A 26,965-nucleotide genomic window follows, 5' to 3' on the forward strand; every position below is an offset into this window, starting at 1 on the left:
GTCATGCAGCTTTTAATTCCGAAGAGCCACCGGGAATTGGTATTCCAGGCGGCTCACTTTAATCCCATGGCTGGACATCTAGGGCAGGATAAAACACTAGCCCGAATAATGACCCGATTCTATTGGCCGGGGATTCGCGGCGATGTCCGTAGGTGGTGTACGGCGTGCCGCGAATGCCACTTAGTAAATCCAGCGGCCATTCCAAAAGCACCTTTGCGCCCTCTACCATTAATCGAGACCCCGTTCGAAAGAATTGGGATGGATCTCGTCGGGCCATTAGATCGGTCAACACGAGGGTACTGCTTTATATTAGTCCTGGTGGACTATGCAACGCGATACCCAGAAGCCGTGCCTCTGTGCAATATCTCAGCACGCAGTATTGCGGAGGCACTCTTCCGCGTCATCTCCCGAGTTGGAATCCTGAAAGAGATTCTGACTGATCAAGGCACCTCGTTTATGTCACGAACACTGAACGAACTGTATGGGTTATTGGGTATTAAGCCGATCCGCACCAGCATGTATCACCCACAAACGGACGGTTTAATTGAACAGTTCAACTGCACCCTCAAGAATATAATTAAAAATTTCGCAAGTGAGGACGGACGTAATTGGGATAAGTGGCTCGAGCCCTTGCTGTTTTCAGTGCAAGAGGTCCCCCAAGCCTCCACGGGGTTCTCCCCGTTCGAATTATTATATGGGCGTAAGCCGCGCGGCATTCTAGATGTGCTGCGGGAAAATTGGGAGGAGGGACCTTCACAAAGCAAAAACGAAATTCAATACATTATGGACCTGCGCGCAAAACTCCACACCCTCACCCACCTAACCCAGGAGAATTTGTGGCAGGCCCAAGAACGGCAAGCCCGCCTGTACAACAAGGGTACGTGCCTTAGAGAGTTTGCACCGGGAGATAAAGTACTCGTACTGTTGCCCACATCGAGCTCCAAATTGGTCGCCAAGTGGCAAGGACCCTTTGAGGTCACACGGCGAGTCGGGGACGTCGACTACGAGGTAAGGCGAACGGACAGGGGTGGGGCGCTACAGATTTACCACCTCAATCTGCTTAAACTCTGGAATGAGGAGGTCCCCGTGGCGTTGGTGTCGTTGGTTCTGGAGAAGGCGGAGCTGGGGCCGGAGGTTCAAAAAGGGGCATTGGCATCACGTACCCCTCCGGTCCCCTGTGGAGACCACCTCTCCCCGACCCAACTCGCGGAGGTCGCCCAGTTGCAGACCGAGTTTTTGGACGTGTTCTCGCCCCTGCCTGGTCGTACTGACCTCATATGCCGCTTTTCCACTACAAACGCGGCTGAGCCGTGCCGTGCTGAGTCGAGCTGAGCGGGGCTGTTGGAGTTGCATTTCAACTACAACCGCGCTGAACCGTGCCGGCTGGAAGTGGGTGGACACATTGGGTGGAGTTAGCGAAAGTGGGTGGACGTCAGGTGATGTCGTTAAGCAGCGCAAACAGTGACATCAGTGACAGTGGCGGAACAAGTCAGAGCCGGGCCGGGGGCGGGGCAAATGACCGGGCCCTTTATTAAAGCTTATCATAACATCATTTTAGGCTACAAAATGTCCGCAACTGCGGTGTTTACCAATTTCAACACTACCGGGTGCAACTATGTTATTTAGTACATCAAGTCCTTCAAACGAACATGTAACTCAGAAACAAAAAACATTAGGATACTGTACATGGCTCATAATAAAACATCAATAGCCTATACTGCGCACATTATTTGAAGGGCATACGAATGAGCGCTCAGAGGTTGCAACGGTGACAGGAAGAGTCAGAAATAAAAGGAGGGCGGTGCAAACCTCACTGAATGCACTGTGTTTACCAATTTCAACACTACGGGGTGCAACTATGTTATTTTGTACATTAAGTCCTTCAAACGAACATGTAACTCAGAAACAAAAAAACATTAGGTGACATACTGTACATGGGTCATAATCAGTGATGGGAATAACGGCGTTAGAATAAACGGCATTACTAACGGCGTTACTTTTTTTAGTAACGAGTAATCTAACTAATTACTTTTTACATCGTTATAACGCCGTTCCCGTTACTTACAATAAAATACTATGCGTTACTTTATTAAAGCTGTTCTCAAAGCGTTTGTCCTCGTCAGTGGCCAGTAATTAGTAACATAATTTTAATAACTGCAAAAATATATTACATTTGATAGATGTCTTATCTCACATTGTCCCACAAAAATATTAATATAGTGTAGATAATGTTACTAACTGGTTCTGTTAAGTGTCCATTTCAGTCATTAAACACATTTAACATTCACTTTTATTATGATTACACTAATTGAATTTGATTTTTTTTTGGGGGGGGGGAACAAAATGTAACGGAATAATTACTTTCCCTGGTAATTAGTTACTTTTATGACAAAGTAACTCCGTTACTAACTCAGTTACTTTTTGGGAAAAGTAACTAGTAACTATAACTAATTACTTTTTGAAAGTAACGTGCCCAACACTGGTCATAATAAAACATCAATAGCCTACTGCGCGCATTATTTGAAGGGCATACGACGAGCCTTGCGCTCCGCGAACTCGTCCACGATGCTCTGTATGTCACTGATTCAGTGAGCTTTTAAGCGGTAGTCTCACGACCCGAATAGTAAACAATAAACATGGAGGTCATGGAGTCGTTAGTGTTGCTGGTCTTGGTGCTGTGGCTTGTTGTCACCGACAACGCCAACAGATACTGACTGGCGAGAGCGTATATATGAGGCGAGGCGCATAAGGCTTCAGAAATTCTCATAATTCGTAATTATTCTTCTTCCGGGTTTGCGGTGTTTACAGATCCCAGCGCGCTCGCGGGGCGTGTGTGGGCATGTGAGGACACTCCTCCTCACCAATCAGTGCACAGGGGAGTGTCTGCTCACGCCTCCAGCCTCACTCGGCACGGCTTGGCTCGCTTCAGCCCCACTCCAAAACGGTGCGAGTTTTAGGGGCTAAGCAGGGCTGAAACGAGCTGAGTCGTGCTGGTTTTTGGTAGTCGAAACGCGAGCCGTGTCGGGCTGAAGTGAGCTGAAGCGAGCTGAAGTGAGCTGAAAAAGGGTAGTGGAAAAGGGCCAATAGAGTACCACATAGAGACGCCCCCGGGGGTGGTAGTGTGGAGCCGCCCTTACAGGCTACCCGAACACAAGAAAAAAGTGGTTCGGGAAGAACTCGAGGCCATGCTCAAAATGGGCATCATCGAGGAGTCCCACAGTGACTGGAGCAGCCCAGTGGTCTTGGTACCCAAGGCCGACGGGTCGGTCCGGTTATGTATGGACTATAGAAAAGTCAACGCGGTGTCTAAATTCGACGCGTACCCAATGCCTCGTATTGATGAGTTGCTCGATCGACTAGGCACTGCTCGCTTTTATTCGACACTGGATTTAACGAAGGGATACTGGCAGATCCCCTTGACTCCACTATCCCGAGAAAAAACGGCCTTTTCCACACCGTTCGGTTTACACCAATTCGTCACACTTCCGTTTGGGCTGTTTGGGGCGCCAGCTACGTTTCAGCGGCTGATGGACAGGGTCCTCCGCCCCCACACCACCTATGCAGCCGCCTACCTAGATGGCATTATCATCTATAGCAATGACTGGCCGAGGCATCTCGAACATCTGAGGGCTGTCCTTAGGTCGCTGAAGCGAGCGGGTCTCACAGCCAACCCGAAGAAGTGTGCGATTGGGCGGGTGGAAGTACGGTATCTGGGCTTCCACTTGGGCAACGGGCAGGTGCGTCCCCAAATTAACAAGACCGCAGCAATTGCGGCCTGCCCGAGGCCCAAGACCAAAAAGGGGGTGAGACAGTTCCTGGGGCTGGCTGGCTGTTATCGGAGGTTTATACCTAATTATTTGGACGTCACCAGCCCGCTGACTGATCTCACTAAAAAGGGGGCACCAGATCCGGTCCAGTGGACGGAGCAATGCCAGCGGGCTTTTTCGGAGGTAAAAGCCGCACTGTGTGGGGGGCCACTTTTACACTCCCCTGACTTTTCTCTCCCCTTTGTGTTGCAGACCGATGCGTCGGACAGAGGGCTGGGGGCGGTTTTGTCCCAGGAGGTGGAGGGGGAGGACCGCCCAGTCCTATACATCAGTAGGAAGCTGTCGGTGCGTGAGGGGCGCTACAGCACCATCGAAAAAGAATGTTTAGCAATCAAGTGGGCGGTCCTCGCCCTCCGTTACTACCTGCTGGCTTGCCCTTTCACCCTCTGTTCGGACCACGCGCCCCTCCAGTGGCTCCACCGCATGAAGGATGCCAACATGCGGATCACCCATTGGTATCTGGCACTCCAACCCTTTAATTTCAAGGTGGTCCACAGGCCGGGGTGGACTTCCTCTCCCGTCAAGGGGGGGGGGGGGGGGAGGAGGAGTCGGCTGCAGGCCAGATGGCCGCCCGGCCTGAGTCGGGCAGTGGGGGTATGTGGCAGTGGGGGTGTGGTCAAGCGCCGGTCTGTGACAGGAGCGTGGAGTCAGGGAAGGTAAGTGGCAGAATCACTACACCTGATGTCAATTAACCTGTGTTTGTGTGTGTCTTTCCAGTGACCGTGCCCTATATAAGGAGGGAGAGCAGAGAGCAGAGGAGCTCTTCCCCGAACCAGATGCCGGTTGTGTGCGTGTCTGTGTTAAATCACGAATGTTTCACTGAAAAGTGTGGCAATAAAAAGCCGTATTCTGCAAACCTGATCTCTGTCCTGCCGTCCTCTGTGCTCCACCCTTTCTTAGAACTGTTACACCCTTCCATGCACACCTTTGTTGTTCAGTGTTCTCCTGATGGTGGACTCATGAACATTAATATTAGCCAATGTGAGAAAGGCCTTCAGTTGCTTAGAAGTTACCCTGGGGTCCTTTGTGACCTCGCTGACTATTACACGCCTTGCTCTTGGAGTGATCTTTGTTGGTCGATCACTCCTAGAGGGAGGGTAACAATGGTCTTGAGTCTTGAGTTTCCTCCATTTGTACACAATCTGTCTGTGGATTCGTGGAGTCCAAACTCTTTACAGATGGTTTTGTAACCTTTTCCTGTCATGATCCGCCCCAGACTTCCACTCCGGAGATTTACTATCTCCCAGTTCAGTGCAATCCGGATCCGGGATGGGACTTCCATCTTACCGGCATTCACTTCCTGGTCTGCTCTGCTGTTTATAAATAGGCCGTTCTCAGAAGTGGACTTTGCCAGAATGTCTTGTCTGTTTCTCATGTCGTCTCTGTGCCATTTTTTGCTTCCTAATTTTTGTTCTCTGTTTTGCCTAGTCTTAGCCACAGTTTTTTGTACTCACATTTTGTCATTTTTTTTCTTGTTTTTTGCACTATGGTTATTGTCTGAACTATTTTTAATGTTTTTTTTTTCATATTAGCACTTTGTCTACCTCGTTGTTGTCTGGATTATTTTTGCTATTTTTGTTTGACTCTTTTTTTTTTTTTTTGGACTTTAAATCATTTTTTATTCATTGGATTTTCTGGTTTGTGTTCTGCTATTGGATCCTAACTCACCACATCTCGCCACCCTTAACAGTACGTTCTGGCCCTGCAGCACCTGAGTTCGCACGTGACAGGGAACAAACAGGTGGTTACGAGGAATATTCTTGGAGTTACCTTCACCGGGGTCCTGCTCCAGGGCCTTCTGCACGAGCGTCTCAACTTCTAGAATAGCGGCTCCCACCAGGCAACATGGAGGAAGGATAGTCTCGGGTGGCTTGGACTCCTCTTGGTGGGAAGAGAACATCCTGGACAAGGTGTCGGGTTTGCCGTTCTTGGAGCCTGGGTGGTAGGAGAGCGTGAAGTTGAATCGGGAGAAGAAGAGAGACCAACGGGCTTGACGGGAGTTCAGACGTTTGGCAGACTTGAGGTACTCCAGGTTTTTATGGTCGGTCCAGACTAGGAATGGGAGGTCAGGCCCCTCGAGCCAGTGCCTCCACTCCTCCAAGGCTAGTTCCATGGCCTGTAGTACTCGGTCGCCAATGTCGTAGTTTTGTTCGACTGGGGATAGCCGGTCGGGAGAAGAAGGAGCATGGGTGGACCTTATTGTCGTTGGCCCTCTGGGATAGGATGGTTCTGACCCCTGACTCAGAAGTGTCGACCTCGACAATAAACTGCTTGGTAGAATCGGGTATGGTGAGAATGGGTGCTATGGTAAACCCGTGATTGAGACTGGAAAAAGGCTTTCTCTGTTTTCTCCCTCCACTTGAACTTGGTCTTGGCAGAGGTCAGGGCTGAGAGAGGGCCAGCCACCGTGCTGAAGTTGCGGATGAAATGCCTGTAAAAGTTGGCGAACCCCAGATAGTGCTGGAGCTCTCGTCTCAAAGATGGGGTGGGCCAGTCAGTGACTGCCTCCAGTTTGATGGGGTCCATCTGGATCATGGCTGGTGAAATGATGAACCCCAGGAACGAGACAGAGCTTTGGTGGAACTCCATCAAGAAGGATGTCCAGGAGTTTGTGGCAGCCTGCGACACATGCTCCCGGAACAAGACAGCCAATCAACCCCCTGCCAGCTTACTAAGACCCCTTCCTACTCCACATTGACCTTGGTCTCACATAACCCTGGACTTCATCACCGGACTCCCCAACTCAGGTGGCAATACATGCATTCTCACTGTCATTGACCGTTTTTCTAAGACTGTCCATTTCATTTCTTTGCCCAAGCTCCCCTCAGCCAAAGAGACCGCAGAACTACTCATCCACCACGTTTTCCATCTACATGATTTACCTACCAACATAGTTTCTGACCGGGGTCCTCAGTTTACTGCACAGTTCTGGAGAGCCTTCTGCAAACTCATTGGGGCCACCTATAGTCTCTCCTCAGGCTTCCACCCACAGACCAACAGCCAGGCAGAATGGGCTAACCAGGCTTTGGAGGTTGTACTCAAGTGCATGATGTCCAGGGATGCCAATTCTTGGAGCAAGTACCTACCTTGGATTGAATACGCACATAACACTCTCCCTTCCTCTGCCACAGGTCTCTCTCTCTGTTCCAGTGCTCACTAGGGTACCAATCACCACTGTTCCCCAGCCAGGAGGAGGAGGTCGCCGTACCATCAGCCCAGGCCTTTATACACCGCTGCAGGAGAATGTGGGCATTGGCCCAGAGAAGACTCCTTCACTCCACACTCGCATCCAAGAAGCAGGCCGACAAACATCGTTCCAAGGCACCCACCTACCGAGTGGGTCAACGAGTTGCGCTCTCCACACGCCACCTTCCACTTAGGGCCATCTCTTGCAAGCTGGCACCTAAGTTCCTTGGACCTTTCCTCATCAAGAAGGTAATCAATCCTTGTTCCATTAGACTGGCATTACCACTCACCATGCAACATGTTCACCCCACCTTTCATGTATCACAGCTTAAACCTCTGGTCTCTAGTTCTGTACAGAGGAACGGGCTAAAATTCCTCCAAGCCAGTGTGTAGGACTGATCAACAGTTACCAGAAACATTTAGTTACAGTTATTGCTGCACAAGGGGATCACACCAGATACTGAAAGCAAAGGTTCACATACTTTTGCCACTCACAGATATGTAATATTGGATCATTTTCCTCAATAAATAAATGAACAAGTATAATATTTTTGTCTCATTTGTTTAACTGGGTTCTCTTTATCTACTTTTTGGACCTGTGTGAAAATGTGATGTTTTAGGTCATATTTATGCAGAAATATAGAAAATTCTAAAGGGTTCACAAACTTTCAAGCACAAGTGTAGTAACAAAAAAAGCCTGATCTTCCAGGATCAGCTGATTTACTAGAATCTAGGTTAGTTAGATTCATTATTGTCCTCAGAGTCTGAGTCTTGTAAGAATTTTTTTTCACAAATAAAATATTCATACTTTTCATTCATTTATCCATCCATCCATTCATTCATCCATCTTAAGTAACCACTTTATCCTGGTCAGAGTCATAGTGAATGTGGAGTCAGTCCTAGTAACACTGGATGCAAGACTTGAGAAATCAGTGAGGACATCCACATTTATCAAGATTCTATAAAAACAGCAGGCGTGGTGTACAATAACTAACAACATATTGGCTTGCTGCAGGTGGTAGAGGAGCTTCTGTCTAGGAGTGGGTCACTCGGAAGGGAGACCGCCAAGGGCATTGCAGATGCTGCCATGCTGGAGGTTGCTAGCATTTCAATGGGTCGCATGGTAGGCCCTTTACACTCTACACTGGTGTGTCAAACTCATTTTTGCTAACCAGCCACATTAAACTTAGTCCAATGGCAAGTGGACTAGACCAAAAAAATCATTTTAGTAGACCGATAATGCAGAAACAACTCATCTTAAATATGTTAATTTATCTGAAAGGTATGTACTGAATGGACAAATTAACTGAACATATGTCAGCTACAAAATCGATTAACAGACTGCAGTTACCAAAAATTAAAGATAGTATTGGAAAACCTAACTTTTGAAAAATTATGTCTTGCATAACCCCAACACACACACACACACACACACACACACACACACATATACCACCCCCATTTGACATGAACTCAATTGGGAAATTAACTGGTATTATATGTTCATTTGTAGCTTGCTAACGAAGATTTACATATGATGAGCACCCTTGGTCATTTTCTGTCACATTTTTCCTAAAGTTAGGACTAATTGGAATGCCAACTGAAATAACAGAGACTAGCTGTTCAATTCTGTCAGTTCAGTTTTAATTTAGAACATGGATTCTAAAGTCATTTAGTGGCCTTGATTAGAACCTTTATGTTATGTTTATGTTGCTGTTCTACACGATCACACGGGATGTGTTACTAAGTTGCAAACTAATGTCAGGTGTACAGTGTAAGAGTAGTTTCTTCTTTTACAGGGTCCAGATGAATTTTACGAGGGGATCACATTTGAGCATTTTGTAAAGGTTTGTCTATATTTTTGGGCCAATCTCACACACACAGTTTATCAGTAGTTTAATGAAGGTTTGAACATATAAAATTTAATAATTCATTCTTTTAAAATCAGATTCTGAAAGGAATAGAAATTGAGACGAGGATGCACATACGGTTCTTAAATATGGACACGACGAGTTTGTGCAAATAATGCCCTATCAGAAACCAAGGATTCACCTGACATCCCAAGGCACCAATGATAACTAGTAAGCTGAAGATTAACACAAAGGTAAATGGTTATTTTTGCACTTAAAAGATAGCATTAAATTGGCGAAGTACTGTTGTGGTGCTGATGTTTCATCAACTAATATATTATCATAGAGTAAATGAATTGACAGAGTTGAAGGTGTGGCATGTTTAAGTCTATGGACAGTTGTCTCTTGACATTTAGACATAAATAGACTGTGCATGTTCACTGTAAGCACCACCTTGAAGATGTGTGATAAATCACTTGGAGAATCAACTTAGTTATTTATTTGTTACTTTTGATCTTTTCAGTTCTAGAGACCTTAATGTTATTTAACTGTCATGTCTATTGGACTGTCTTAAAAGCAAAGAATATACTTTATTCAGGGGGCATGTTGGATGTAGAATAGCAAAAAATATGCTATATAATAGCAATAAATAACCTTTCTAACTGTGAAAGACAATACATATACACTGATTTGATTGATGTCTGATATTGTCCAGTGTCATTCTGATGTATTCCTTCATTCATCAGTAACAACTTTATCCTAGTCAGTGCTGTGATGGATTCTGAGCCTATCCCAGGGATATATGTGGTGCAATTCAAGGATACACCCTGGAAGGGATGCCAGTCCATTGCAGGGCATAGTAAAATTGCACAACCCATTTACAGCTAGTTAGAGTCTCATGGTTTTGAATCGTGGATGGAAACAGGAGTACCTGGAGGCAACCTGTGCTAATGCTGGGAGAACATGCAAAACTCCACAGACAATAAACTGATTTCGGGATTGAGTCAGGACCCTGAAGCTGTGAGTCAGAAATGCTACCCACTATTCTACTATGCTGCCAATTAATTTGAGTATCGCAAACAGCACACATCCTATAGAATATTACCTGAATATAGAAGACTCTATACATCTCTACAACAGTTAGCCAAATATAGCTAACTAAAATATTATATTGTATAAACAAAAAAACTATAATGCCTGGTCATTTCCACCATTGGGCACCATGGTGGTGCGGTGGTTAGCACGGTCTTCTCACAGCAAACAGCTTCTTGGTTCAAACCTGCCTGCATGAGGTTCCTCTGGGTGCTCCAGTTTCCTTCCGTAGTACAGACATTTGGATTAGGTTAACTGGCTACTCTAAATTGCCCATAGGTGTAAATGGGAGTCTGAATGACTGTCTGCCTCTCTGTGTTAGCCCTGCAATATTCTGACAACCTGTCCAGGGTGTACCCCGCGTCTCACCCAGTGTTAGCTGGCATTGGCTCCAGCTCACTCACTATCTACAAATGGATCAGTGGCATAGAAATGAATGAATTTCCAACATTCTTTTAACCTGTCTGTGTGTATTTTGTTATCTAATCTGTATATTTTGTTCTCCAGTCAAAGTTTGACACAAACCCTGTAATGTTAGCATGCTAGGTAAAACCCACACCAGAGGATAAAGACACACATCAGGTGAACAGAGCATTCAAATTACTCATTTTTGCCTGAGATAACAAAGCTTAAAATGTAAAAAATATAGTTCATGAGTTTTCTAGCTAGACAACTTGTCAACTGGGAAAAACTCCACAACGAGGATAAATCAGTTGATTATCATTTATCACTCACTTTCTTTCCACAGCATTAGAGAATAACTTGATGCATTACCTGTTTGTCCAGAAATATATAAAGTTCATCAGTCCTGAATACGTTTTATATTATCATTCACTTTAACGGCAAAAAGAAAATCACAGAATATCTTATCAAGTAAAATTATCTTGAATATCAGCAAATTTAGGGCAGCATGGTGGTGTAGTGGTTAGCGCTGTCGCCTCACAACAAGAAGGTCCGGGTTCGAGCCCCGTGGCCAGCGAGGGCCTTTCTGTGCAAAGTTTGCATGTTCTCCCCGTGTCTGTGGGGGTTTCCTCCGGGTGCCCCGTTTTCCCCCACAGTCCAAAGACATGCAGGTTAGATTAACTGGTGACTCTAAATTGACCGTAGGTGTGAGTGTGAATGGTTGTCTGTGTCTATGTGTCAGCCCTGTAATGACCTGGCGACTTGTTTAGGGTGTACCCCGCCTTTCACCCGTAGTCAGCTGGGATAGGCTCCAGCTTGCCTGCAACCCTGTAGAACAGGATAAAGTGGCTAGAGATGAGATGAGATCAGCAAATTTATTTAGTATTTATTATAATACAAAGTACAAGATTACACCTATGAAATATAGCATAAAAACTAGGATTAGGGTTTTATAATCCTAGTTAGTATAAATACGGAGGTGATTATAGGAAATCACATGCACTGATTAGTCAAGAGATTCGTATTATTTCTCGATAATCACCTCGAATGACTCAGCAAAATGGCGGCCAATCACTTCGTCACCATAAGTGAGGAAGACTTACAAATTATGAAAGAAAATGCTATTCATAAATGCACTAAAGATGCTACAAAGTGTTGTCTAAAACTATTCAAAGGTAAGGTGGAATTGCGATTTATTTTATCTATTTCAAAACAAAGGATTTTACATGACTTGGCACAATCCTGCGCACATGCCGTAAGTCTATGTATTACATTTGCATGCTACTTTTGAAGATTTTAATAAATTGTTTTTTAATATGATTTTTTTAAAATGTAATAATCACCAGTGTATTTATGCTAAAACAATTATCCACCTCTCTCAATGAATATCAGTGAATAATAACCTCGACTTCATCTCGGTTATTTTTCACCAATATTCACCTTGCCTTCGGCAATAATTGTTAATTATAAAAACTTATTTCTAAAATTTCTTTGGCTAATTTCATGCCTGAATTTTTTTTTTCTTACAAATTGCCAAATCGCTTTGCTTCTTTTTAGAAATAAATACTTAAAATTAGCAAAATATTAAATTATCAGCCAAAAGAACAAGACTGTTTCAAGGTTGAAATTACTTTAAAAATGTCTAAAAATAAGTTTATTAATCTTGCATTCAGTAAACTGAAATCTTATAATAGAAAATACAAGATACATTTGACTATATTAAAGATATTTCTCACCAAGATGTCATTTTGTACAGTGGCCTTACTCGAATAAGATTTCTAGTAGTTTTTTTTTTTAGAAGATTTCTTTTGTGTTTAAAGTGTACATAGGATATTCATGTTCATAGGGATGCATAACACAAACATAAAAACACAATTATTTGTACCAACAGACATCAGCTATCTTTAAAAATACTGTTTTTGTCAAATTTGATATCAATTTGAAATACCACCCAAGTTAAGTGACTGGTAAATTTCTTGCCATAATTTTATTACAGGGCGGCATGGTGGTGTAGTGGTTAGCCCTGTCGCCTCACAGCAAGAAGGTTCTGGGTTCAACCCAGTGGTTGACAGGGGCCTTTCTGTATGGAGTTTTCATGTTCTCCCCGTGTCTCCATGGGTTTCCTCTGGGTGTTCCGGTTTCCTCCACAGTCCAAAGACATGCAGATTAGGTTAATTGGTGGCTCTAAATTGACCATAGGTGTATGAATGGCTGTTTGTCTCTATGTGTCAGCCCTGTGATGATCTGGCGACTTGTCCAGGGTGTACCCGCCTCTTGCCCATAGTCAGCTGGGATAAGCTCCAGCTTGCCCACAACCCTGCACAGGATAAGCAGTTACGGATAATGGATGGATGTAATTTTATTACACATTTTGGGATGACTTATTTTAGAACATAATGACTGTAACTCATAGTGGTTTTGGAATACTAGTGCATCTCAAAAAATTTGAATACCATGAAAAAGTTCGGTTTTTTTCCTAATTTAATTCAAAAAGGTAAACTTTCATATTCTATATTCGTTACATGTAAAGTGAAATATTTAAAGCCTTTTTTGTTTTAATTTTGATGATTATGGCTTATAGCTCATGAAAATCAGAAATCCAGTATCTCAAATTATTAGAATATTCCCCAAGGTCAATCAAAAAAAGGATTTACAATACAGAAATGTCCAACTTCTGAAAAGTATATTCATTTATACACTCAATACTTGGTTGGGGCTCCTTTACCATGAATTACTGTATCAATGCGGTGTGACATGGAGGTGATCAGTCTGTGGCACTGCTGAGGTGTTACTGAAGCCCAGGTTGCTTTGATAGTGGCCTTCAGCGTATCTGAATTTTTGGGTTGGGTGTTTCTCATCTTCCTCTTGACAATACCCCATAGATTCTCTATGGGGTTCAGGTCAGGCAAGTTGGCTGGCCAATCAAACACAGTAATATCATGGTCAGCAAACCATTTGGTAGTAGTTTTGGCACTGTGGGTAGGTGCTAAGTCCTGCTGGAAAAGGAAATCAGCATCTCCAAAAAGCTTGTCAGCAGATGGAAGCATGAAGTGCTCTAAAATCTCCTGGTAGATGGCTGTGTTGACTTTGGACTTGGACCAACATCAGCAGATGACATGGCACCCCAAATCATCAGAGACTGTGGAAACTTCATACTGGGCTTCAAACACCTTGGATTCTGTGCCTCTCCACTCTTCCTCCAGACTCTAGAACCGTGATTTCCAAATTAAATGCAAAATGTACTTTCATCTGAAAAGAGGACTTTGGACCACTGAGCAACAGTCCATTTCTTTCTCTCCTTAGCCCAGATAAGACACTTCTGACATTCACTACATTTACATGCACATAGAGAGAATCAAATTTCTGCCGTTGCTCGACTGAAATCGAAGTTCAAAATGCCATGTATACACCTTAATTCGGCTGAAATTGAACCGAACTTGATTTCTCGGAATCGAGCTACACGACCTAGTTTATGCGATTTCTGCCGAGCTACTTTGTGCATGTATACCCTATCGAGCTAGCTGTCGAGCTACTTCCGGAAGTGACGAGTGATGAGACCACAAGCGGGAAACACAACAGCCTCGGTCGGCATGACAACGAATCATGACAACGGCATGAATCTTTTCTTTTTGTGGCATTGTTTGCACTGTTAAAATTTAGCTCATTTACTGTATCACCAAATACATCTGTACAGCTGTTGCATAGCTGTGAATTGTGTACATAAACAAGTCATTGTGTGTGTATGTGTGTGTATATATATATGTCCAACATCTGAAGAATGTCAATAAAAACAAAACAATTGAACTTTTTGTGTGTTTATTAAGACATAAGTTAAATTGTAAGCAAAAAAAAAATATTTTTTTGTAAGCAAAAAATGGACTTTAGAAAAATATTATTGTGCAAAATAAGTTGTCTTACAAAACAGTGGTCTGCGCCGGACAGTTTGTAGCCATAGTCTGTTAGAGCAAGCCTAACAGCTTGAACACGGAACTCTAGTGTTGCCAGATTGGGGGTTTTAAGTGCATTTTAGCGGATTTGAACATGTTTTGGGAAGTGTTGCCAGATTGGGTAGTTTTAAGTGCATTTTGGTGGGTTTTGAACATATTTTGGGCTGGAAAACGTCAGCAGTATCTGGCAACACTGGTTTTGGGCTGGAAAACGTCAGCAGTATCTGGCAACACTTTAGCTCTTCTTCATGACGACAACCGGAAGTGTACCAACACGATGGGGCGTGTAGCGCCACGTGTGGCTCGGGTGCACAATGCACCTTGCACAATAGCCCGATTTCACTTGTGCATGTAGGATTGGATTTCTCTGGCACCCCTGCTGGGACCCTTTGCTCGATTACCAACAGCAGCTCGATTTGGACATGCATGTAAACGTAGTCACTGTCTCTGGCTCAGGAGTAGCTTGATATTAGGAATGCGAAAGTTGTATCCCCTATCTTGAAGATGTCTGTTCGTGATGGGTCTTGATACACTGACACCAGCCTCAGTCCACTCCTTGTGAAGCTCTCCCAAGTTCTTGAATCAACTTTTCTTGACAATCCTCTCAAGACTGCGGCCATCCCTGTTGCTTGTGCACCTTTTCCAGCCACCCTTTTCAGCAATGACCTTTTGTTGCTTACCCTCCTTGTGGAGGGCATCAGTGATCATCTTCTGGACAACAGTCAAGTCAGCAGTCTTCCCCATGATTGTGGTTGTGTGTACTGAACTAGACCGAGAGATGCACTGTGTTCATACTGTTTTACTCAAACTCCTAAATGAAATATTCTAATATTTTGAGATGGGTTTTTTTTATGTTTTTGTACTGTATGCCATACTGATTAAAATAGAAAAATGCTTGAAACATTTTAGTTTATGTGTAATGAGTCTATAATATATAACATTTTCACTTTCTTAAATAACTGATGGAAAATATTGAACTTTTTCACAATATTCTAATTTTTTGAGATGCACTAGTATGTCAGAATTACATAATAATGAGGTAAATTTAACAAAGGTGAGAATTGTGTGGAACTTGTGCAGTGTTCCCAGTCTGAAAACTCCTGCTGTGATCCATCCATCCATTATCTGTAGCCGCTTATCCTGTACAGGGTCGCAGGCAAGCTGGAGCCTAACCCAGCTGACTATGGGCAAGAAGCGGGGTATACCCTGGACAAGTCGCCAGGTCATCACAGGGCTAACATGTAGAGACAAACAACCATTCACTAAATGGCCATTCAAACAGTCAATTTAGAGCCACCAATTAGCCTAACCTGCATGTCTTTGGACTGTGGGGGGAACTGGAACACCTGGAGGAAACCCTTACAGACACGGGGAGAACATGCAAACTCCACACAGAAAGGCCCCCATCAACCACTGAGCTCGAACCCAGGACCTTCTTGCTGTGAGGCAGCAGTGCTAATCACTACAACACTGTGCTGCCCTCCTGCTGTGATGATTTTTCTTAAAATTAAGAACAATTCCATGACACTGAAATTAGTGTGTTTTTATATTAGAAGGTGCATTTGAAAGAGAAAGCCTGCCAAGATTAATTTAAAAATTACTTTGGTCATTTTAAGTCTATGTTACATTATCACCATCATGTGACTCTGACATACCAGAAATACACTAAGCAACAAAACAAAACTTAGTTCAGATCACAAAGTGTCAAAACACAAACTTGTGTCACTTGACAGAAATTTCTGGTCAGCTTGACATTAAGTTCACAAAGCAGATAACACCTGTTTGAACACACCTTTATAAATGTTGAATGTATCTTTTCTTTCAGTTCGAGCTTATGCACGCGTCACAAAGCCACTCCATAATCCTGATGAGCTTGAGTGATGGATATATTTTCTGACCAGCAGATGTCAGTACAGTTATATAGTACACGTATTTTCACAACTTGTGTTAATAATAATACATTAATAGTATATAATACAAACTGTGTCAGAAACATCACTGTCAGTGTTCAGCCATGTATTGTACTTTCCGAACCATAAGACACGTTTTCTATCTGATGCTGACAAAAATAAAACCTTTGTATTAGGTTAATCAACAGTGATTGGCACAGGTGTAATACTGGAAACAAGTTCCCACAGCTTTTTAATATTCCCCAATTTTGTCCCCACCATTTTTTAAAAGTGTATACAAATTGATTGATTGTAAAATGTCAGTTTCACCATTTTCACAGTGGCTTCTGTTATTTACATTCAACTGCAATCATGATTTAAGACTTTTATTTGTCATTTGGCCATGTGAAAATCCTCAAGAGTATTGAATTCTTGGAATTCACATCACTCAGTCAAGTAAAAAAAAAAGCTATATGCGATTATACAAAGCCCAATTTGATTTGAGATTCAGAAAGCTGGTGTGGATGAAGGTAGACAAAATAGAAATGTTATCTTTTCCTTGGGATTCAGTTGACACAGGAATAAAAATGCTTGAGAAATGCTTTCTGTATAAATTAATCACACAAGGTTTTCTTTTTGTGACATTGTCCCCAAAACACTTCAGAACAAAATTTACTTCTGAGATTAATTAAAATGGTTAAGCAATCCTTTGTAATTAATTATTTATAAGTATCTCTTTTAGATATTTTTAAGGCCTAACAGAGGAATGAATGCTACAGCTTAGGAAACAAAAGGTAAAAAATCTAAAGTACTCTATGCGAGTACGGTAGGGCAGTTTCTCGAAGCAGACTCTAATTCATTGTAGGTGCCTCTTACACTCCAGGGTGTAGATTAAATATGTGGTGTATATAATCTACATATTTAAATATGTAAACATAAATATGTGGTGCTTGAAAGTTTGTGAACCCTTGAGAATTTTCTATATTTCTGCATAAATATGATCTAAAAGATTTTCACACAAGTCCTAAAAGTAGATAAAGAGAACCTAGTTAAACAAATGGGACAAAAATATTATACTTGGTCATTTATTTATCGAGGAAAATAATCCAATATTACATATCTGTGTGTGGCAAAAGTATGTGAACCTCTAGGATTAGCAGTTAATTTGAAGGTGAAATTGGAGTGAGGTGTTTTCAATCAATGGGATGACTATCAGGTATGAGTGGGCACCCTGTTTTATTTAAAGAACAGGGATCTATCAAAGTCTGATCTTCACAGCACATGTTTGTGGAAGTGTATCATGGCACGAACAAAGGAGATTTCTGAGGACCTCAGAAAAAGCCTTGTTAATGCTCATCAGGCTGGAAAAGATTACAAAACCATCTCTAAAGAGTTTGGACTTCACCAATCCACAGTCAGACAGATTGTGTACAAATGGAGGAAATTCAAGGCGATTGTTACCCTCCCTAGGAGTGGTTGACCAACAAAGATCACTCCAAGAGCAAGGCGTGTAATAGTCGGCGAGGTCACAAAGGACCCCAGGGTAACTTCTAAGCAACTGAAGGCCTCTCTCACATTGGTTAATGTTAATGTTCATGAGTCCACCATCAGGAGAACACTGAACAACAATGGTGTGCATGGCAGGGTTGCAAGGAGAAAGCCACTGCTCTCCAAAAAGAACATTGCTGCTCGTCTGCAGATCATGTGGACAAGCCAGAAGGCTATTGGGAAAATGTTTTGTGGATGGATGAGACTAAAATAGAACTTTTTGGTTTAAATGAGAAGCATTTTGTTTGGAGAAAGGAAAACACTGCATTCCAGCATAAGAACCTTATCCCTTCTGTGAAACATGGTGGTGGTAGTATCATGGTTTGGGCCTATTTTGCTGCATCTGGGCCAGGATGGCTTGCCATCAATGATGGAACAATGAATTCTGAATTATACCAGCAAATTCTAAAGGAAAATGTCAGGATATCTGTCCATGAACTGACTCTCAAGAGAAGGTGGGTCATGCAGCAAGACCCTAAGCATACAAGTTGTTCTACCAAAGAATGGTTAAAGAAGAATAAAGTTAATGTTTTGGAATGGCCAAGTCAAAGTCCTGACCTTAATCCAATCAAAATGTTGTGGAAGGACCTGAAGCAAGCAGTTCATGTGAGAAAACCCACCAACATCCCAGAGTTGAAGCTGTTCTGTATGGAGGAATGGGCTAAAATTCCTCCAAGCCGGTGTGCAGGACTGATCAACAGTTACCAGAAACATTTAGTTGCAGGGGGCGGCACGTTGGTGTAGTGGTTAGCACTGTCGCCTCACAGCAAGAAGGTCCGGGTTCGAGCCCCGTGGCCAGCGAGGGCCTTTCTGTGCGGAGTTTGCATGTTCTCCTCGTGTCCGCGTGGGTTTCCTCCGGGTGCTCCGGTTTCCCCCACGGTCCAAAGACATGCAGGTTAGGTTAACTGGTGACTCTAAATTGACCGTAGGTGTGAATGTGAGTGTGAATGGTTGTCTGTCTATGTGTCAGCCCTGTGATGACCTGGCGACTTGTCCAGGCTGTACCCCTCCTTTCTCCCGTAGTCAGCTGGGATAGGCTCCAGCTTGCCTGCGACCCTGTAGAACAGGATAAAGGGGCTAGAGATAATGAGATGAGATGAGATTTAGTTGCAGTTATTGCTGTACAAGGGGGTCACACCAGATACAGAAAACAAAGGTTCACATACTTTTGCCACTCACACGTGTAATATTGGATCATTTTCCTCAATAAATAAATGACCAAGTATAATATTTTTGTCTCATTTGTTTACCTGGGTTCTCTTTATCTACTTTTAGGATTTGTGTGAAAATCTGATGTTGTTTTAGGTCATATTTATGCAGAAATATAGAAAATTCTAAAGGGTTCACAAACTTTCAAGCACCACACTCTCTCTCTCTCTCTCTCTCTCTCTCTCTCTCTCTCTCTCATATATATATATATATATATATATATATATATATATATATATATATATATATATATATATTAGTGCTCAGCATAAATGAGTACACCCCCTTTGAAAAGTAACATTTTAAACAATAGCTCAATGAACACAATTTCCAAAATGTTGAAAAGACAAAGTTTAATATAACATCCGTTTAACTTATAATGTGAAAGTAAGGGTAATAATATAAACTTAGATTACGCATTTTTCAGTTTCACTCAAATTAGGGTGGTGCAAAAATGAGTACACCCCACAACAAAAACTACTACATCTAGTACTTTGTATGGCCTCCATGATTTTTAATGACATCACCAAGTCTTCTAGGCATGGAATGAACAAGTTGGTGATATTTTGCAACATCAATCTTTTTCCATTCTTCAACAATGACCTCTTTTAGTGACTGGATGCTGGATGGAGAGTGATGCTCAACTTGTCTCTTCAGAATTCCCCATAGGTGTTCAATGGGGTTCAGATCAGGAGGCATACTTGGCCACTGAATCACTTTCACCCTGTTCTTCTTCAGAAATCCAACAGTGGCCTTAGATGTGTGTTTAGGATCATTGTCATGTTGGAAAAGTGCACGACGACCAAGGGCACAGAGTGATGGTAGCATCTTCTCTTTCAGTATAGAGCAATACATCTGTGAATTCATGATGCCCTCAATGAAATGCAGCTCCCCGACACCAGCAGCACTCATGCAGCCCCACATACTGCCACCACCATGTTTCACTGTAGGCACCATGCATTTTTCTTTGTATTCCTCACCTTTGCCATGCCATACAGTTTTGAAGCCATCAGTTCCAAAAACATTTATCTTGGTCTCATCACTCTAGAGTATAGAGTTCCAGTAGTCTTCATCTTTGTCAGCATGGGCCCTGGCAAACTCTAGGCGGGCTTTTTTGTGCCTGGGCTTTAGGAGAGGCTTCTTTCATGGACGGCATCCATGCATGCCATTCCTCTGCAGTGTACGCCGTATTGTGTCACGGGAAATAGTCACCCCAGTTTGGCTTTCTATTTCTTTAGATAACTGCAGTGAACTTGCATGCCGATTTTCTTCAACCCTTCTCATCAGAAGACGCTCCTGTCGAGGTGTTAACTTCCGTGGACAACCTGGACGTCTCTGTGAGATGGTTGCAGTTCCATCTTTCTTAAATTTTTGTACCACTTTTGCGACAGTATTCTGACTGATAAGTAAAGCTTTGCTGATCTTCTTGTAGCCTTCACCTTTGTGGTGTAAAGAAATTATTTTCTTTGGGGAATTCTGAAGAGACAAGTTGAGCATCACTCTCCATCCAGCATCCAGTCACTAAAAGAAGTCATTGTTGAAAAATGGAAAAAGATTGATGTTGCAAAATGTCGTCAACTTGTTCATTCCATGCCTAGAAAACTTGGTGCTGTCATTAAAAATCATGAAGGCCATACAAAGTACTAGATGTAGTATTTTTTGTTGTGGGGTGTACTCATTTTTGCACTACCCTAATTTGAGTAAAACTGAAAAATATGTAATCCAAGTTATATTATTAATCTTACTTTCACGTTATAAGTTAAACAGATGTTATATTAAACTTTGTCTTGTCGACATTTTGGAAATTGTTTGTGTTCATTGAGATATTGTTTAAAATGTTACTTTTCAAAGGGGGTGTACTCATTTAGGCTGAGCACTGTGTGTGTATATATCATCTCATTATTTCTAGCTGCTTTATCCTGTTCTACAGGGTCGCAGGCAAGCTGGAGCCTATCCAGCTGACTACGGGCGAAAGGCGGGGTACACCTTAGACAAGTCGCCAGGTCATCACAGGGCTGACACAGACAAACAACCCTTCACACCTACGGTCAATTTAGAGCCACCAATTAACCTAACCTGCATGTCTTTGGACTGTAGGGGAAACCAGAGCACCTGGAGGAAACCAACATAGACACAGGGAGAACATGCAAATTCCACACAGAGAGGCCCTCGCTGGCCGCTGGGCTCGAACCCAGGACCTCCTTGCTGTGAGCCACAGCACTAACCACTACACCGCCCCATATATGAGAGACTGTTAATTAGCCAGGTTCCATTTTACTAACTAAAAAGTTGTTTCTCTCTCATTCTAGAAGCTTACTGGTTATTTTGCCTCGCTTTAGTGGTTCAAAATCAGAAAACAAACACACAAGAACAGAGTAAATTTGGGATGTGTAGGTTGATAGGTTGATGCTGTATTTGGTTTAAAACTAGAATAATCATATTGCAGTAGTTTATTCTTTTATATATAATGAAGAATCCCCCCCCCCCCCCCCCCCCGCTTTTTTTTTTTTGAGTACTGAAGATCAGCCTGAATTGGATGTTAGTGCTCTGCCCTCATTGTGCAACAAATTCCTGTAGCACTTAGAAAATTATCATCAGGACTTTGATGTTGGTTTTATATCAAATACTTGAAACCACTTCTTGGTAACTACTGTGTGTAGAGAAGAAAACTACCACTTTGAAATGAAGTTGTGCAAGCAATAACAAGTTTAGTTCTCACTGCCCTCCTTTCTGTTTCACCATAAGACAAACCCTTTTCTTCTCTCTCTCGCTTTTTTTGTTTTCTGTAGTAAACAATGTGTGAAGGTAAGAAATCCCCACCTTCAAAATGTCCCCAAGAGATAGATGGGTAATATACAACACAAGGTTCTACCACTTACCAGGTCTTTTTAAGTACATATAAATGACATATTTAACTACTAATCATCAAATTTAAACAGGACGTCTCCAGTACAACAAGTTGAGGCACTCTAAAATATAAATAAAAACAGAATGTGATGACTTGCAAATCATGGAACCTATTTAACTGAAAATAGAACAAAGACAGCATAACAAATGTTGAAACTGAGAAATGTTATTGCTGTTTGAAAAATATATGCTCATTTTAAATTTCATGCCAGCAACATGTTTAACAAAGTTGGGACAGAGGCATATTTACCACTGTGTTGCATCACCTCTTCTTTTAACAACACTCTATAAATGTCTGGGAAGTGAGGAGACCAATTACTGTTGGTTTGAAAATGAAATGTTGTCCCATTCTTACCTGATATAGGGGTCTCCTTTTGTCATATTTTTTGTTTCATAATACACCAAATGTTTTCAATGGGAGACAGGTCTGGACTGCAGGCAGGCCAATTTAGTACCCAGACTCTTTTACGAAGAAAAAGAATAACAACTTTATTTATCACACGTGCACTTAAGCACAGTGAAATTTCTCTCTGCATTTAACCCATATGAAGCAGTGAACACATGTGAGCAATGAGCACACATATATACCCAGAGCAATGGGCAGTCATGCTACAGCCATGCTACCATGCTAACTGGGGATTAGGTGCCTTGCTCAAGGTCACTTCAGCCCAAGGCCACCCCATGTTAACCTAACCACATGTCTTTGAACTGTGGGGGAAACCCATGCAAGCACAGGGAGAACATGCAAACTCCACACAGAGAGGCGGTTGGCCACTGGGCTCGAACCCAGAACCTTCTTGCTGTGAGGTGACAGTGCTAACCACTACACCACCGTGCTGTCCAACTACAGAGCCATGTAGTTGCAATACGTTGTGAATAAGTTTGGCATCGTCTTGTCGAAATAAGCAAGGCTTTCCCTGAAAAAGACATTGTCTGGAAGGCAACATATATTGCTCTAAAACCTGTATATATCATTCAGCATTAATGGTGCCTTCCCAGATGTGCAAGCTGCCCATGCCATGTGCACTAATGCATCCCCATAACATCATGGATGCTGCCTTTTGACAAGCCATATGGTACATCTCTTCTTTAACCTGGAGGATGTGGCATCCATGATTTCCAAAAACTATTTAGAATTTTTAATCATCAGACCACAGGACAGTTTTCCACTTCACCTCAGTCCATTGTAAATGAGCTTGGGCCAAGAGAAGGCAGTGGTATTTCTGGATGTTTTATATATATGGTTTCTTCTTTGGGTGACATGGTGGTGTAGTGGTTAGCACTGTCGCCTCACAACAAGAAGGTCCTGGGTTCGAGCCCAACAGCCGACGGGGACCTTTCTGTGTGGAGTTTACATGTTCTCACTGTGTCTGTGTGGGTTTCCTCCGGGCGCTTCAGTTTCCCCCCCAGTCCAAAGGCATGCAGGTTAGGCTAATTGGAGGCTCTAAATTGACCGTAGGTGTGAATGTGAGTGTGAATGGTTGTCTCTACATGTCATCCCTGCGATGACCTGGTGACTTGTCCAGGGTGTACCCCGCCTCTCACCCATAGTCAGCTGGGTTAGGCTCCAGCTTGCCTGCGACCCTACATAGGATAAGCAGCTACAGATAATGGATGGATGGATGGTTTCTTCTTTGCATGGTCAAATTTTAACTTGCGTTTGTGGATGCAGTGACAAACTGTGTTTGCAGATAATGGTTTTTTGTTTTTGTTTTTTTTCAGAAATGTTCCTGAGGCCATGCAGGAATTTTCACTACAGATTCATGATTGTTTTTAATGCAGTGCCACCTCATTACGGGCATCCAATATTGGTTTTCAGCCTTGTCCTTTGTGTACAAAGACTCCTCCAGATTTTCTGAATATTTTAATGATATTATGTACCATAGATGATGTGATTCCCAAATTCTTTGGAATTTTATATTGAGGAACATCCATCCATTATCTGTAGCCACTTATCCTGTACAGGGTTGCAGGTAAGCTGGAGCCTATCCCAGCTGACTATGGGTGAGAGGCAGGGTACACCCTGGACAAGTCGCCAGGTCATCACAGGGCTGACACATATGCCGCTTTTCCACTACAAACGCGGCTGAGTCGGGCTGAGCCGTGCCGTGCTGAGTCGAGCTGAGTGGGGCTGTTGGAGTTACATTTCGACTACAACCGCGCTGAACCGTGCTGGCTGGAAGTGGGTGGACACATTGGGTGGAGTTAGCGAAAGTGGCTGGACGTCACGTGATGTCGTTAAGCGGCGCAAACAGTGACATCAGTGATCTTTTAAGCGGTAGTCTCACGACCTGGATAGTAAACAATAAACATGGAGGACATGGAGTCGTTAGTGTTGCTGGTCTTGGTTCTGTGGCTTGTTGTCACCGACAACGCCAACAGATACTGGCAAGAGCGTATAGATGAGGCGAGGCGCATAAGGCTTCAAAAATTCTCGTAATTCGTAATTCTCCTTCTTCCGGGTTTACAGTGTTTACAGATCCCAGCGTGCTCGTGGGGCGTGTGTGGGCATGTGAGGACACTCCTCCTCACCAATCAGTGTACAGGGGAGTGTCTGCTCACGCCCCCAGCCTCACTCAGCTCGGTTTGGCTCGCTTCAGCCCCACTCCAAAACCGTGCGAGTTTTAGGGGCTAAGCAGGGCTGAAGCGAGCTGAGTCGTGCTGTTTTGAGGTAGTCGAAACGCGAGCCGTGTCGGGCTGAAGTGAGCTGAAGCGAGCTGAAGTGAGCTGAAAAAGGGTAGTGGAAAAGGGCCAATAGAGACAAGCAACTATTCACACTTCATTCACACCTATGGTCAATTTAGAGCCTCCAATTATCCTAACCTGCATGTCTTTGGACTGGGGGAAACCGGAACACCCAGAGGAAACCCACGCAGACATGGGGAGAACATGCAAACTCCACACAGAAAAGCCTTCATCAGCCGCTGGGCTCAAACTCTGGACCTTCTTGCTGTGAGGCGACAGTGCTAACCAGTACACCACCCTTGAGGAACATTATTCTTAAATTGTTGCACTATTTGCCTATGTAGTCTTTCACAGAGTTTTGAACCCCTCCCCATCTTTAATTCTGAGAGACTCAGAGGCTGTCCACACGGCAACGGATTCAGGTGAATCTGATAAAATTGTTTATCGTTTCGGCCTGGCGTCCACACGGCACTGGCGTTTTGGGTGCCTCAAAACGAGAACGGGTTCCAGAGTGGAAAAATCTGGCAACGGCGCCGTTGCGAAGTCGTCTGGATGAGTAGAACGGATTTGTTTACAATGATGCCACAACCACATGACTAGAACAAGCAGCACTCTCGCTGTTTTGTATGAACCACTGCATTGCATTCACTTTTGTATACAGCTTTTCTTTTAAATAAACAAATAACTGAACCATTTCTTGAATTTCTTTTTTTTATTGGATAAGACTGCTTTTCAAAATGTTCACACACAATATAAAAAGTTATATAAATTATATAAAAATGCTTTTCAAAATGTTCACACACAATAAGAAAATTAAGTTATATAAAACTATGCACACTAATAAAACTAATTTGTACACACAGAAGACACGATTTCCTCGCGTAGTCGCAGCCATCTTCTTCTTCTTGTTGTGTGCTTGTTCCTGTGAGTGCTTCACGCTGGGTAGAAGAAGGGGTTTATGCGCATGCGTCCTACTTCTTCTATTGTTCTGGTGTCTCCGATGGGACCGTCTTACAGCGCACGTAGAGGTGTGGCATGTGTATTGCATTGTTTTCAGCAAGCGTTGCGTTGCCATATGTACCTGATATTTTACTGATCCGTTGCCCATGTGGACGCGATATTTTTTTTTAAATAAAATCTCTTTGCTGTTGTCGTGTGGATGTAGCCTCAGCCTCTCTGGGATGCTCTTTTTATGTACAATCTAACCTGTTGCCAGTTAACCTAATTAGTTGTGAGATTTTCCACCAAGTACATGTTACTTTTCCTGTCTTTTGTTGCCTGAACCTAATAACTGAAAAACAAGTAAGTCTTTAAGTAATATCAATATGGACCTAATGTTTTGTCAGTGGAAAATTCAGGAACAGAAACCTCTAATAAACATAAAAATATTATTGTACCCATATGAATAATGTACTTATAAAATGAATATGTAATGAATTGGTCTGTGGAATTTATTTTACAATTAAAGGAGTCCTTGCCTGTAAAACGTTTGAGGAACCCTGCTGTGGGGACTATAAAAAGGTATTTTCACATTTAAAATGGAAACTTTTAAAATGGAACATTTTAACAACTTTACTTTCTAACCTAACCTAATGTCTCTAGTCCAGTTATTCAAATTCTGCATGAAAACCTCAATATAACAATCTAGGTACATTACATTTGTGTCAATAAATAAACTCTTCAGGTTCACAAGCACCTTCCAACTCAGTGTTGATCCTCAGACTGTATCTAAGCAAAGGCTTTGGAGATGGCACTTTTGCCTTTTAGAAATAGTTAATTCTTATTAATCATAGTGTTGGGGCAGGCACCAGGATAATGAGGATAAACAGATCATTTATCTGTGCTTCTAATACTTAGAACTATAATAAAACCTTTAGCTTTTATTATAGTTCCAAAACATGTGCTGTAATTTAGTATGCTAATTTAATTTGTCAGCATTGCTCGCATAGTCCACAGATCACAATGAGGAACTTCAAACTTGACCGAATATGTATCTCCCAGCTTCCATTTTTACAAAAACGTGACTGGGGAAAAGAGTATTATATTTTGGTGCTACTTCTGATAAATTTGTTCTTTTAACCACAGTGCCCAATTTACCACAGGATAACTAGAAAGCACTCATTCTTATAGCTTGGCTACAGTTTTGACAGCAGTGGCTTAGTCCACTGCATTAGGCTTTGGAATCTCATCACCGCATACTGTAGTTGTACACTGGGCAAAGGGTAAACTATTTTGATACAAATTAATCGTTACTTAATCTAAACTGAGAAAAGAACAATGAGCTATATGGTTTCTAATGGCCATGTTTTTTAGTGTAGAAAAAATCCAAACACACATATGTATGTGTTGTACGGCTGTTGTATTTATATATGTCAGTATATACATTAATTGTGTAAATAGTAATTTGAAATATAAATAATTTT

At 42.6% G+C, this 26,965-nt stretch overlaps 1 protein-coding gene across 3 annotated transcripts in view; it reads left to right on the forward strand.

Moving 5' to 3' along the window:
* Positions 1 to 26,965, forward strand: part of tescb (tescalcin b) — a 51,095-nt gene that overhangs the window by 20,863 nt on the left and 3,267 nt on the right. Inside the window, exons 6-8 of one of the 3 annotated variants that reach the window (XR_009651890.1) lie at positions 8,029 to 8,136; positions 8,813 to 8,860; positions 8,962 to 9,117. Coding sequence is in view for 2 of the 3 variants with exons in the window: in XM_060912976.1 (XP_060768959.1) it covers positions 6,959 to 7,207 (249 nt within the window). In the remaining variant the exon portion in view is untranslated. Of the gene's footprint in view, positions 1 to 6,958; positions 7,373 to 8,028; positions 8,137 to 8,812; positions 8,861 to 8,961; positions 10,415 to 26,965 lie in introns of those variants that run through there. The other 2 variants (XM_060912977.1, XM_060912976.1) reach the window with 2 other exon arrangements.

Source organism: Neoarius graeffei, chromosome 28, assembly GCF_027579695.1.
Source record: "Neoarius graeffei isolate fNeoGra1 chromosome 28, fNeoGra1.pri, whole genome shotgun sequence".
NCBI lineage: Eukaryota > Metazoa > Chordata > Actinopteri > Siluriformes > Ariidae > Neoarius > Neoarius graeffei.